This window comes from Hemitrygon akajei, chromosome 3 (genome assembly GCF_048418815.1).
Source record: "Hemitrygon akajei chromosome 3, sHemAka1.3, whole genome shotgun sequence".
Classification (NCBI taxonomy): Eukaryota; Metazoa; Chordata; class Chondrichthyes; order Myliobatiformes; family Dasyatidae; genus Hemitrygon; species Hemitrygon akajei.
The window spans coordinates 41,018,121-41,032,164 of record NC_133126.1 but is presented as its reverse complement, the minus strand read 5'-3'; the positions used below and the strand labels follow the sequence as shown (position 1 = coordinate 41,032,164).

The window sequence follows — 14,044 nt, the reverse complement described above, 5'->3', positions numbered from 1 at the left end:
CCTTTTTTAGTCTTTAGTCCATTCCGTAGATGCTGCCTGACCTGCTGAGTTCCTCCAGTATTTTGTGTTTGTTGTTCTGGATTTTCAGCACCTGCAGAAACTCTTGTGTTTCTTATCTAAAGACAAAGCCTGGGTAAACTATATTATCTCCAGTGTTTTGCAGTCTTGTTTCATTATTTCTTGACCTCAAATGGTGCAGGTCTGATATTTTTTACCTTTTGTATTTGCAGGTAAAAAGAACTACCTCCCACCTTCTTACCTTATGATGGGATTTGGCTTTCTATTTAAGGTAGTATACGGATACTTCCTAGTAATTTGAGACAAAACAAAAAAATTATAAAATCAAGTACGTATAGTGGTTCTCCTAACTACTTTTGACAACCACAAGGAATAAAAACAAAAATTGCTGGTAGCACCCAACAGGTCAGGCAGCATCAGTGGAAAGAGAAGCTATCAATGTTTCAGGTTGAAGATCCTTTATCAGAATTGGAAAAGAGAAGAAACAAGTTAGTTTTAAATTGCACAGTATGGTTAGGACAAAGGCAGTATCTAATGGGTAAGGTCAGAGTTCCTGTGGAGGTAAGCAGTAGTAATCTCAGCATGCTGGTGTTCATCAGTCAGGGCAGTGAGGTTAGCAGTGGGGATCTAATGTTGCAGTACTGCAGTTGGTGTATTATGTACAGTTTTAGTTACCCTGTTATAAGAAAGGCATTGTCAAGTTGGAGGGAGCGCAGAAGAAATTCAAAAGGATGCTGCCAGGGCTAAAGGGCCTGAATTATAAGGAGAGGTTGGCCACACTGGATCTTTATTCTTTGGAGCACAGAATGAAAGATGGCCTCATGGAAGTTTATAAAATCTTGACAGATAGGATAGACAGTCATAGTCTTTTCCCCAGTGTTGGGCAGTCTAAAACTCATGGGTGTAGACTTACAAACAAAAGGGAAGAGAGAGAGGCCTGAGAATTGTGTTCTTTACACAGAGGGTAGGGAATGCCTAGAATGAACTGCCAGAGGCAACATTTAAGAGGCATTTGGATAGCTATGAGGAGGGGAAGGACTAGGAGGGTTATGGACTGATCACAGGCCTTTGTGCTGACAGGGAGGGTACTTTGGTCAGTATGGACCAGTTGGGCCAAAGGACCTCTTCCCATGCTGTTTACTCTGACTTGTCCAGTCAGTGAATTCATGAGGGCAGTTAGAGGAAACAAAGATGCGACAAATGCTTTGAGGTGAGGGCTGTTCGAAACAGACTGGGTAACGGCTTTGCACAGCACCTGTGTTCTACCTGCAGGGCCAGTTTGGAGTGCCCTAGTGCCTTCTAATTTTCCATCCCGTTCTCAGCCTGACCTGTTGCAATGATGCTCAAAGTAAACTTGAGGAACAGCATCTCATCATCCACCTGAAAACGTAATCTGCAGGATCAAATGTTGAATATTGCAATTTTTTGAGTAACTTGACCTTATTTCTGTCTGTATCAGAACTACCAGTTGTGTTTGAAATTGAACATATTTGGTATTAGGTCAGTTTTTAATCTCAGTTCTGATCCAGTGAGCCTGTCCTGTGGTTCTGCATTTTGCACCTGTTCACTGTCCTTTGTCTGTATTCTCACTCTCTGTCAGGTTTTGTTTCATTTTTTTGCTCTTGAGTGTCCCTTATTAGCCCATTGACACACTGACCTCTAAAACTTATTCCCAAGACTACCTAGGGCTCACCCTATCCTTAATCCAGATTTCCCTTATCCTGACAATCCCTCACCCAGTTTTTCTGCAATTTCAAACTTAAATTATCTTTCCTTCCTGGTTCTTTGACCTGAAATTTTAGCTGTTTCTCTTTCCACTGGTGCTAACTGACCTGCTGTCTTTAAATTATATTATTTGAAATGGGAGGAGTAGAGATTCTTTAGTGTGTAAAGTCAACACTAACTTTAAAACAGACCAATCTTCTCTAATTCTTTAAGTACTGTGTAGAAGTAGTTCGTTAGTTGGTTTAAATTTTTGCCTTTCTGTTTATGTAATACAGCTTTGCCATTTCCAAGCTTGTTTTACTGTATTTTAATGAACCATTATCCAGTTTGAAATGTTTTGAATTTCCTTTGTAATTATTTTTTATTGGCCTTAGTATTTCCATAATTTAATGACGGTATCTAGAATTGCATGCAGTGATTTCCCACCACAGGAATCCAAGTGCCTTACTCAAGTAAAACCATAATACAAGTACCAAATTAGTTTCAACTGTTAATTTCCCTCCTTTGAAACAGCACAAAAGCCTCAAGGCACTTCACAGGAGCCTAGCCTGAAAAAGGAGATATTATTGGTCAATGAGATGGTTTGTAAAGGTTATTTTTAAGGAAGATAAAGGGGGTGAAGGGTGGAGAGATTTGAGAAAGGAATTACAGAATTTGAGGGATTTGTTGAAGGGCTGTATTTCAGTACATTTGGGAGACTGAAATTAAATGTGTCCAGATATCTTGAAGAGTTTTGATTTGGAGGAGATTACAGAGATAGAAAGGGTGAGGAACAATGGATCAGTTTAACACCAAAGTCAGAACTGAGCTGTTGCTTAACCATGAGTTGATAAAGGCCAGCAAGTCATGAGCAGTTTTGCGGAAAAACGATGTTGGGTGGTTAACGTTTAATGGCAAGGAGGATTGAAAGCCAGGAGATAACAGAAGTATGGATTTAGGTCTTGCGAGCTGATAAGGGGGCAGAGTGAGCATTGTTACAGAGTTGGATCTTGATTTGGCTCACCATTGAACAGTCTGGTTCAGTTTTAGAGTGAGACAGACAGAGAGAATGTTATCGGTGGTTAGGGGATAGACATCGCTACAGGACGTACTGTCAGTTAATGACTTCTCCGTTCCTAGTATTTCAGTAAAGGAAAGTAGAGGCAGTTTTATTGTGGGAGTCCATCTCTGATAGGATTGGGTTAAAATCCTGTCTTGGCCCCTTAACAATCAGCAAAAAGAGATCAAATTTATTCCACTTTTGTCAGGATATCAGAGTTCCAACAGTTTGTTTGCTACTTATTAACTGCTGCCAATACAAGAGAAATTCATCCTACTTTGTAGAAGCTTGCATTTTGACTGTTATAAATTTAGCACTACCATTACTATTTCTCCACCTAGTTACAAAGATTTTGTGGTTTACTTGTACCTAGGTTGACGAGCAATGCGTTTGGAGGCACGTAGGTGAGAGGAAGGTGAAAGTGCAGGATGAAGACATGGAGACAGTAACCAGCAGCACCTCTGACGTCTATTCTGAGGATACTGTTCCTTTAGGTAATGCACGAAACTCAATAGATTACAGTAGGTTCTGAAGAATTACCAGAGAGAGTGCTTGCCCAATGCAGCTTTGTTCCAAGTTATATTTATCTAATATTTTGATTGTAAAGGAACTTTAAGGTTTCTCTATTAAATCTAGTTTCTTTTGGGAAAAGAGAGGGGACAACACATAATATCTTGACATAGCAGGAGACTAAGTCGACACTGGTTCTCAGAGGAATCCTGCCAGTCTCATTCTATCACTGATTTTACTGTAATCTATTCTCCCTCGTTTATCCATCAACTGTACACTCTTCTCCTAACCCACCCCCAGCTACAGTGGCCAATTGACCTTTGGGATGTGGGAGGAAACTAGAGCAAATGGTAATAATCCACATGGTCACAGGGAGAATGTATGACTTGACACAGATTTTCAGGAGATTAGGGTTGAACCCTGGATGAATGGTGCGGTGAGGAAGCTACACAGATGCAGCACCACAGCAGTTTACATTCGTATACAAAGATTTTTGAAGAATTCTCCATAGTGACAAGGCATCTGTTGACAGAAGAAAGGATATCGCAATATAAAGTAAAGGCATATTTGTTTTAAGTAGCTCTCTGTTTTCATGTGTTTTTCTGCTCCACAACTAACAGGTGGTGCTAACCTATTGTCCATTTGGTTTTACACACATTCTTGGCAAAGGTAAAATAAACATTCATGAAACTCCTTAGAGCAAATTCATTTGATTGTCCTTTACAGCCGAGCTTTTTCATACTTCTGAGTGATGTTTATCATAGAAGGGCGTGGTATTTAATGCCCTTGAAGATGGGCTTCCCTCATTAAGAATGGTCTTGGTGTTGACAGGGAAGTTGAGAATCTATATACTACTAAAACTCTCAAGTTCTGTTTGTCTGTTTGTGACCTCTACTTAGCGCAAACGGTGCATTACAGCGGCACTATTTTTGGCACTATTATTAAAATGTGCTAAATTACAGCATGCAGGCAAAGTTCAGGGTTATATATTAGTATAAAATTGCTCACTCGCCAAAATCAACAGCCCTGCTTTCACCCGAGAGCTGATGTTAGCCATGATGGAAACCGCGACGCGACACCACGACACATGCGCATGGCCAGCCTCAGAAGCGACTCAGGATGCTCACAGCAGCAACACCAACCGGAGCAAAAGGGCAGGGCAGCTCTATTTCAAGCGGTCACATTCTGCTATTCACCATCAGCACGTACAGGGCTTGGACAGATATAGCTGCCACCCATCAATTAGAGATAATTAAATCTTATTGTAATGACGTACTTCGAGACACCCATCAAACTTTTTGCTGCAGTCAAAGGACAGCGGTGACTATATCACGTTCATTTCGGAGAGCACCAACCACATCATCAAGAATAATCAGCATCCTGGAGGCTTTGGTGTTAACTGCTTCGTATCTTCTATCCAGCATTAGGGTAAAAAAAACTATGGTCAGCCTAATTATGAAGAGGCAAGGAGAGGGAGAGAACAAGAATCGGATGAGGCCAGGGCCGCATAACTCCAGGATCAAAGAGGACAAAAAAGATGAGAGAAGAAGATACAGAGGAGGAGAGGCATGCACATCTCCAGAATGACAACAACAGGCACAGAAGGAGGAGAGAGGAAGAGACAAAGAAGCCTTGGCAGATCAACCAGAAATGATGCCATCAAAAGTGTCCTTCGTTAAACGAGGAGGAGCTATATTTGCCGTGCTACGCATCGTTCTTCTTGAATAAACTGAGGTTTTCTTCTTCAATTTCCAAAGCAAAGCAATACCAATAGCTTGGTCAGGAAAATGTAATGTTCATTCTGTTCACATCAGACTGCACGACCCTTCTCTCAAAGGGTGCCCCAATGGGTCACCCCATTGTCCGGTACACTTTTAAATCTCTGTTAGAAAGGTAATCTTTGAAAGTTAAGAACTTTCTATAGTTAAGTACACCAGGTGTAGATTGTTGAAAGAATCAATGCTGGAAATTTTCATTAAAAATTGGAATATAATGTAATTTCCCAATATAATAAAAAGAGCACTAGTGGAGATTGAAGCCTCAACTCTGGGGATTTGTTATGAAAGTTAAGAGTATAAGACTGATCAACACATAGCTATGATATCTATTTGTTAACCCTGCTGTAAGATCAAAGCATTTTCTATGAAGAACTTACTCAAAATGAAACAGCCTTGGACCTGTCTTACCTCGACCAGCTTGTACTGCAGGACAAACCAGTATTGGTTGAGCCACATAAATTTTAACACTTGATCAATAACAATGCCGTGGAGGAACTTAGCAGGTGAAGCAGTACTTGTGAGGAGAAAAGGAATTGTTGATATTTCAAATCAAATCCCTGCATCAGTCATGAATTTTTGCAGGACTGATCCAAGACATAGCCATCCCCCCCCCCCCCCCCCCCCCCACAGATGCTGATTGTTGCTCTGAGTCCTACAGCAGATTGTTGTTGTTCCAGATTCCAACACTTTCAGTCTCTTTTGTCTCTATTTAACAATTTGGTGACCTGTACATTTGTTTTACACCATGGCTACCATAAAGATTCTATTGTTGTCATCCATCCAGTCTTTCCAGATACTTGGAGTAAGTGTTTTATCATGGTTTGCTATACAGGCTGAAAGAAACCTACAGAGAATAATCAGAATCAGAATCACCTTCATTTGCTAGTTCCCATGTTTTAATTAAAGGGAAGTAGGAATACTTAAAACTTTTTGAGAATATTTCAAGGTTCCCTGTTAACAGTCCCAAAGCAGGAAAAAAAAGTGTCTATAAAAAGTACTTGGAAGATTTCATGCTTTATTGTTTTACAACAATGAATCACAGTGATTTAATTTGGCTTTTTTGACACTGATCAGCAGAAGAAGACTCTTTCATGTCAAAGTGAAAACAGATCCTTACAAAATGACCTAAGTTAATACAAATATAAAACACAAAATAATTGAGTGCATAAATATTCACTCCCCTTCCTTTAATATGACACACCAAATCATCACTGGTGCAGCCAATTGATTTCAGAAGTCACATAATTAGTTAAATGGAAATCTGTTTTTTGGAGTCCTGTGTGTAATCAAGGTGTTTCAATTGGTTGTAGTAAAAATGCACTTGCATCTGCAAGGTCCAACAGCTGGTGAGTCAGTATCCTGGCCAAAACTACACCATGAAGACAAAAGAACACTCCAAACAACTCCGCAAAAAGTTCATTGAAAAGCACGAGTCAGGAGATGGATAAAAATATTTCCAAGTCACTGAATATCCCTTGGAGTACAGTTAAGTCAATCATCAAGAAATGGAAAGAATATGGCGCAGCTGTAAATCTGCCTGGAGGCTGGCCGTCCTCAAAAACTGAGTGACAATGCAAGAAGGGGACTAGTGAGGGAGGCCACCAAGAGACCTATGACAACTCTGGAGGAGGTACAAGCTTCAGTGACTGAGATGGGGGAAACTGTGCATACAACAACTGTTACCCGGGTGCTTCACCAGTCGCAGCTTTATGGGAGAGTGGCAAAGAGAAAGCCACTGTTGCAAAAACTCATGTGAAAATCTGTGCGAGAGTTTGCCAGAAGGCATGTGGGAGACATTGAAGTTGGCTGGAAGAAGGCTCTATGGTCAGATGAAGCCAAAATTGAGCTTTTTGACCATCAGACTAAACATTATGTTTGGCGTAAGCCAAACACCGCACATCTTCAAAAACATCCCTACTGTGAAGCATGGTGGTGGCTGCATCATGCTGTGGGGATGCTTCACTGCAGCAGGCCCTGGAAGGCTTGTGAAGGTAGAGGGTAAAATGAATGCAGCAAAATACAGGGAAATCCTGGAGGAAAACCTGATGCAGTCTGCAAGAGAACTGCCACTTGGGAGAAGATTTGTTTTCCAGCAAGACAATGACCCCAAGCATAAAGCAAAAGATACACAGGAATGGTTTAAAAACAAAGTTAATGTCCTGGAGTGGCTAAGTCAGAGCCCTGACCTCAATCCAATTGAGAATTTGTAGCTGTACTTGGAAAATAGCTGTTCCTTCACAATCCCCATGAAATCTGACAGAGCTTGAGCAATTTTATAAAGAAGAATGGGGAAAGATTGTTGTGTCTAGATGTGCAGAGCTGATAGAGACCTACCCAAACTGACTCGAAGCTGTAATTGTGCATTTACTAAATACTGACTTGAAGGGGGTGAATACTTATGCAATCAATTATTTTGTGTTTATATTTGTGAATAATTTAGATTACTTTGTAGAGATTTGTTTTCACTTTGACACGAGTCTTTTTCTATTGGAAAAAAAGCCAAATTAAATCCACTGTGATTCAGTGTTGTAAAACAATGAAACATGAAAACTTCCAGGGGGGTGGGTGGTGAATACTTTTTATAGGTACTGTATTACTGCTTTACCAGGACACTGAAGAACTTCAGAATATTATGCAACTAACCTTTGGTAAATAATGTTTCCTTTTTTTTTTTGCAGATTATCTGTTATAGATAGAGAAAATATATTTTCTTGTTTTAGTTTCTCTATGTGGGTTTTCAGTTATTAAACAACTAAATTTATGTTTGTTTTTACTATATTAAGCTGAGTCAGACAATGGTGAAAGCAGTAGTGATGAAGATAACAAGACTGGTACTGAAGCTGAAAACCAATGTGAAGAGATGCAAGGAGATGCAGAGGGTCACGAGGACAATGCTGAAGGTGAATCAGACACTCAACTAGAGGAAACTGATTTGCAAGGTTCTGTTGAAACTCAAAATATTGAGGAAAATCAAAGTGAAGAAGAAAATGCAGAAGTTAATTATCCTGATACAGCTATTGATCTGTCACATCTTCAGTCAAAGAGGTACCTTATTTAAATTATTTTCAGTCAGAATAATAGTTAAATTTTTCTTAGACATTTTATATAAATCTGCTTTTCATTCAACATAGTGAACTGTGAGTGCTCCCTTCAGTCATACTTGATGAACATTGAAAGGTATTATGAGTCAAATCCTCCTCCTTCTCCTTGGACAATCCTGTGGGATTGAATATGATTTGCTTTCACTTCAGTTTTATGGACTCTGAGATAACTGAAGAGCTCATTGTGAAACTGCAGATGATGCAGGAAGTGCGTGACGGAAAGGTGGGTGGGTAGTTTGCGAGGTAATCTGTTTCTTTCGCCGTTCACTCAGGACTTCTGTGTGTTTCTGAGGCATGGATTTGAGGTTCCCAATGCCATCCTGAACGCTCTTCCACTTTGAGCAATCCTGGGCTGGGATACATAGTCAGGTCGTGATATTAATGGTAGAACCTTCAGTTGTTACGTTTTGAAATTAAGGATTTTCTGCATTGGACCTGAAATTTTTTTAATGTTCTATTTGTTTACTTGTCAAAAATGTATTTTTCCAACAATCCTTTTGATCACTTCCTTTCCATCTTGGTTCCGAATAGTGATTGAACTTCTTCCTCTTTATACCACTCCCAACCTTTCATCTCCTGAGAAGTATTTAGATCTTGTTTTGTACCAAAGACATCATATAAACTTTAAAAGAGCATGTTTAGGCATGATGAGCAAAACTCAACTTTTAATTGATAGTCGTACATAGAATATAAAATTGCTTAACAGCTTCTCTGGCAGTAAGTTCAAGATATCAACTATTCTCTGTGGCTGATAAAAAAATTTCCCCTTAATTGTCCCTTCCTATATTCCCTTAGAACTGCTTCCTCTCACCTTAAACCTGTCTGTTTGCATTTGATATTCTAACCACAGGGAAAAAGATTCTGACCATCTGTGTCTCTTATAATAATATGTCCCAACCTCAGCCACTTCCACTCCTTGGGAAACCATCCCAGCTATCCATTTTCTCCTCTTAACTCAGTCCGCCAATCCAGGCAACATCCTGGTGAATCTACTCTGCACGTTCTCCAGCTCAATCACATCTGCAAACTTAATAATCATTCCTCCTACATTCACCTTCATATCCTTATTATACTTTGTAAACAACAAGAGTCTGAGCATTGATTTCTGTAGTACTCCGCTGTCACAGACCTTCAGTCAGAAAGTCTGTCTGTCCAGTGCCTTCTAATGCCAATCTGACTTTGAATCCATTGAGCCAGCTCACCTTGGATCCCATGCACCTGACTGCCACATGATAACTTGTCAAATTGCCGATGTGTACAGTCTTGAAAATACACTGCAATAATGCATATGACAGACCAGGATAAAGGCAGGGGTACATGGGCATTCAGTCAACTGCATGTTCCTGTTCAAGTCACACCATCCACACATGGACATATATTACTTAACCTTCCTTGTCAGTGGATCCACATTCTGGAATACCATACCAAATGGTGCTCTGGAAGTATCTTCATGAGAAGGAGCACAGCAGTTCAAGGAGGCAGCTTGCTACCAACTTTTTGAGTGTACTTAGTTGTTAAATACTGGCCTTGCCAGTAAAATCCAGTTCCTTGAAAGTGATCAAATGGGAAAAATGGCCTATTACAAAGTCATACTGATGAAGTTATCTTAATATTAAATCTCAGTCCTAAATCTTATTTTTCAACAGATCTTTTCAGATACATAGTACGTCTTCTAAAGAAGAACAGATTCCAGAGGTAAGGATAAAATATATCTGCAGGATGCAGTAAAGTTAGGAATATTTTCTTTTCAAGTTCATTTTTCTTGTGTTTAAATATTTCAGTGAGTTTTAATGTTATTTTTTCATCTCTGGGACAAGAATTTCCCCCCCCCCCCCCCCCCCCCCAGCAAATCTCCAAAAGGACCTGTTGTAAGTGAGTTTGATTTGTTTTTCAATCTGATTACAAAGTGTTTACATATTATGCTAATTAGTATTTAATTGGAAGCTTCATTCATATGGGATTCAGAAATACTGATTTATGTAGTGTGAAAATATTTCTGCTGTTCTTTTGAGGAGGTGGCTAAATTCCAAGGCATAGGCAACTAGTCCACCTAAGAGAGAGCGACTTAGAATTCGACTTCTCAACAATGGCTTTTATTACTGGGCAAAACATTAATTTCCTGTGTATATTCAGCTACATGTTAAAGCAGAGGTTGCTCTCAGTTGCCTCATTCCCCTAAAGAATGAATCTCATACTAGAATAAATTGGGAGCGTTAAGCTTTATAAATTTGGAGTAACAAATATTTAACAATTACTGATGAACAAATAGTCTATAAATTATACATGGAATCTCATTTTTTTCATGTTCACACTTAGACGCAATCTTTTTTAAAATCAAAATTTGTTAACCAGTTTTAAATTTCATGATATTTTGATATACTGATAATCCCATGTAGATATTCTCGTCTTCATTTTCTATTAGGTCATTAAAGTATGAATTGTTATGCTTCGTTTACACAAATGCTTTGCTCTCAGTGAAATTTATTCAGTCTTTTCCTCCAGTTTTGCTGTTTGATGCCAACACTCTTTCTTGCCACCAAGACTGGCAACTGATTCAAAGTTTCAGCAGAATTAAACAAATTCATACTTACAGGATGCCAAATCTTTATTGTTGGTTATTTTTTGAAGTCAGCTGCAAGCACCATATTCTTATATTCTGATCACAAAATTCAAGTCACTGTTTTAATAGAAATGCCAAAGAAATGGAGTCTCCAAAATTGTAGATAAGCCCAAAAGTTAAAGGAAAACCTGAAATGTTTTCATGCATTTGGACGAATGCAGAAATAAAATTTAACAGATGACCAGATATTTATGTGCAACTGGCAAAACTAAGTTCTTAAACAATACTCCAAGCTTTCTTTTGAATATGTAAAATGTTTAAACCAATGCTTTTCCAATCTTTGGATCCAGTAAAATGATCATTGATATTTGAGGGAAGAAAATGCATCCAAGTCCATAGGGAGATGTTTCCATTTCTTATGCTAACCTGAAGACTTTCTAGTGGACTAGATCTGTTAACATGTATGACATGATCTATTTCCTAACTGAATTGTTTTAAGAGTCATATATTTTAATATAGAATAGTGACAGGGTGTAGATTGAATCTCCTGTTGCACCCAGGACCCATGTTCTTCATACCAAAGGGAAGGCAATGTTTACATTGGAGGTGGTGCTGTGTCAAATTCTTAAATGTGTTACCTAATATGAGAGAGTTGTTCTTTGAGGTGACTCTCAGTAAGGTTGGCCTACAATTATTGGAGTTTGAAGGGTTGAAAGATCACCTCAGTGAAACGTATAATTTAGAAAGAAATTGACAGAGCTAATGTTGAGTGAGTGTTGACATGGTTTGGAGAATCACTAGAGAAAATCTCTGGTTAGTTACCAGACTAAGATTAGAAATTACTTCAGTCAGAGAGTTGTAAAGTTTATGAACTCTACCCCAAAATGTATGCTCAAATATTGAAGATAGATTAAGATTTTTTGGCAGCTGAAACCAGCGATTTGGGAATTGGTTTGAAAATTGGTGAGGCACAGAATCAACCTTGATTTTATTGAATTAGATTGGAGGAGCTCACTCTGTTTTTAACTACATTTCATCGCTTTGCTCCACTCTATCACTATAAACTCAACCAGCCCTACTACTTTTCCTAGGTCTAAGTCCTCTCCCAGTTATGGCTTGTTGATTATTCCTGCTTTGCACTGGATTGAATTGACTAGGATGATAGGGGAAGGGGACACTGAGAAAATCATAGGTTCTCATCTTCTCTCTCTCTCCCCCCTCAAAATGTATCTTATTGGTTATCTGCATTGTCAAATTTCTTTTGATGATGTGTTAAGTACTATGGGATGGTTATCTGCATTAAGAGAAGTTTTGGAATCTCTAAATTTTGCTAAATGTATGTGCATTTTTTCCTGTACTCATTTTCAGGAACTGAGTTTCATTGGTAAAGCCAACATTTACTATACCTCCCTGCTGCCTTTGAGAAGATAGCATTGAGGCATCATACTGAATAGCTAGCCAGCTTGAGCATTGTTGGGCAGGCATTGCTGCAGGTCGGATGAAATAGTTCCACGTTTTGATGGTGTGTTTTGAGGAACCTGTAGGTGGTGTTGTACCATTGACTTCTTTGAGAGAGTCAGAGGTGCTGTTAAAGAATTCTGGATGGATATTTGCAATGTATACTTTTTGAATTATGTTGATTTTCTTGGCTGTCACAGGCAAATGGAAAGTATTCCACCATGCTTCTGATTTGTGCTTTGTTGCTAGCAAAAATACCTTAGGATATCAGGAAATGGGTGACTTGCAGCCTCCGACCTACTTACTTTTGTAGCCATAATATTTGTGTGGCTGGTCCAAAGTGGGTGTCAATGTCAAGGGCAGATGGTTAAATAATATCATTGAATATCTTGAGTGAATATGATATTTTAATAGACAAGAGAAAACAACAAAGAAAGAAATAGACTTTTTATTTTAAAAAGCAGGGAAATAACTCTTTCAGTTTCCACTTGAAATGTAGTAAATCTTTAAACATTTTTATTGATTGCTTTTTAAGCCTGATTATATATTTTAACACTATTTTATAATCGTAAGTTTCTCCTACACTTCATTTCACTTATATTTTTAGATTTAGAAGTTAGTTGTTGGACTTTAATTCAGAGATGTTATTGTAAAAGTTTGTTGTATTTCTGCAGATTGATGGAAGGTCACAAAGTCGGAAACACCTATCAGCAAAAGAAAGGAAGTGAGTATGAATTAAGAATTTTGGAATTTAAATAAAAATTAACCATTGGTTAGTAAATAAATCAGAATTAAAGAAATTTACATTACAGACCCACCGATCCTTTGGCTGAAAATAATTCCTAGCAAATTCCTTTCAGTCTTCATACTAATTATTTTAAATCCATCCAGTTTAATAATTATATATACAAAGTTATATCTTTTTTCACACAACTTTTTAATAAAATATTCTATGTGGAGCATACACATTCTTCCAGTGACTGCATGGGTTTTTTGCAGGCATTCATATTTTCCCAGGATCTTAGGATTGCACAGGTTGGTTGGTTAATTGCCTGTAATGTGTAGGTGAATTGTATGATCGAGTGGGAGCTGATTGAAATAAGGAGAGAATAAAACAAGGTCTTAGTCGATATTTATAAAATGCTTGCTGTCTGTGTGGAGTGAGTGGCCAGAGGATCCATTTCCATGCTGTATGATGTTAACTCGGTCTGTGTGATCTAACTAGCAGCTCAAACTCTGACCATTTTCATACATCACCTTTGTACCCTTTCAGGTTTGATCTTATTAAAAGAATATTAAAAATAACTCAAAATTTGTCGTAAACTTTAAGGTTTTCTAGTTCTTAAACAATAAACATCAGTATGATTGAATAATCTGTGTTTCACTGATTAGTCTTAGTGTACTTGCCATAAAGTTTTCTTCCATAGTCCATAGGATTAAACCAAGATCTGGATAATTACATTTTTTGTGCTCAAGATTGATGCTTTTTGGCATCCTAATTTTATGAACAAAATCAATACTTAGAAATCCAATATAAAGATTTAATATAGGTAAGATATTTAATGATCAGGAAAGAGTAGGTTTAATTGGTAATACAGTATCTGAAATGGAAAATGCTGGAAATTACTAGCAGTTAAGCAGTATCGGTGCAGAGGAAAGGGTGGAGGTGGAGAGAACAAAAGTGAAGGCTTCTGATGGAATGGAGGACGGAGAAGATTAAATGATTCGTGATGGTAACACATACAAAATGTTGGCAGAACTTAGTGGGTCAGGTAGCATCCATGACAAGGATTAAACAGTTAACATTTTGGGCTGAGGCCCTTCTTCAGGACTGAAGGGAGAAGAAGCCAGAATA

At 38.3% G+C, this 14,044-nt stretch overlaps 1 protein-coding gene across 1 annotated transcript in view; it reads left to right on the top strand.

Annotated features, from left to right (window-relative positions):
* Positions 1 to 14,044, top strand: part of LOC140724890 (ribosome quality control complex subunit NEMF) — a 72,721-nt gene that overhangs the window by 47,789 nt on the left and 10,888 nt on the right. The window contains exons 21-25 of the mRNA XM_073039639.1: positions 231 to 289; positions 3,156 to 3,276; positions 7,854 to 8,115; positions 9,818 to 9,866; positions 12,864 to 12,913. Of these exons, the coding sequence (XP_072895740.1) occupies positions 231 to 289; positions 3,156 to 3,276; positions 7,854 to 8,115; positions 9,818 to 9,866; positions 12,864 to 12,913 (541 nt within the window). The remainder of the gene's footprint in view (positions 1 to 230; positions 290 to 3,155; positions 3,277 to 7,853; positions 8,116 to 9,817; positions 9,867 to 12,863; positions 12,914 to 14,044) is intronic.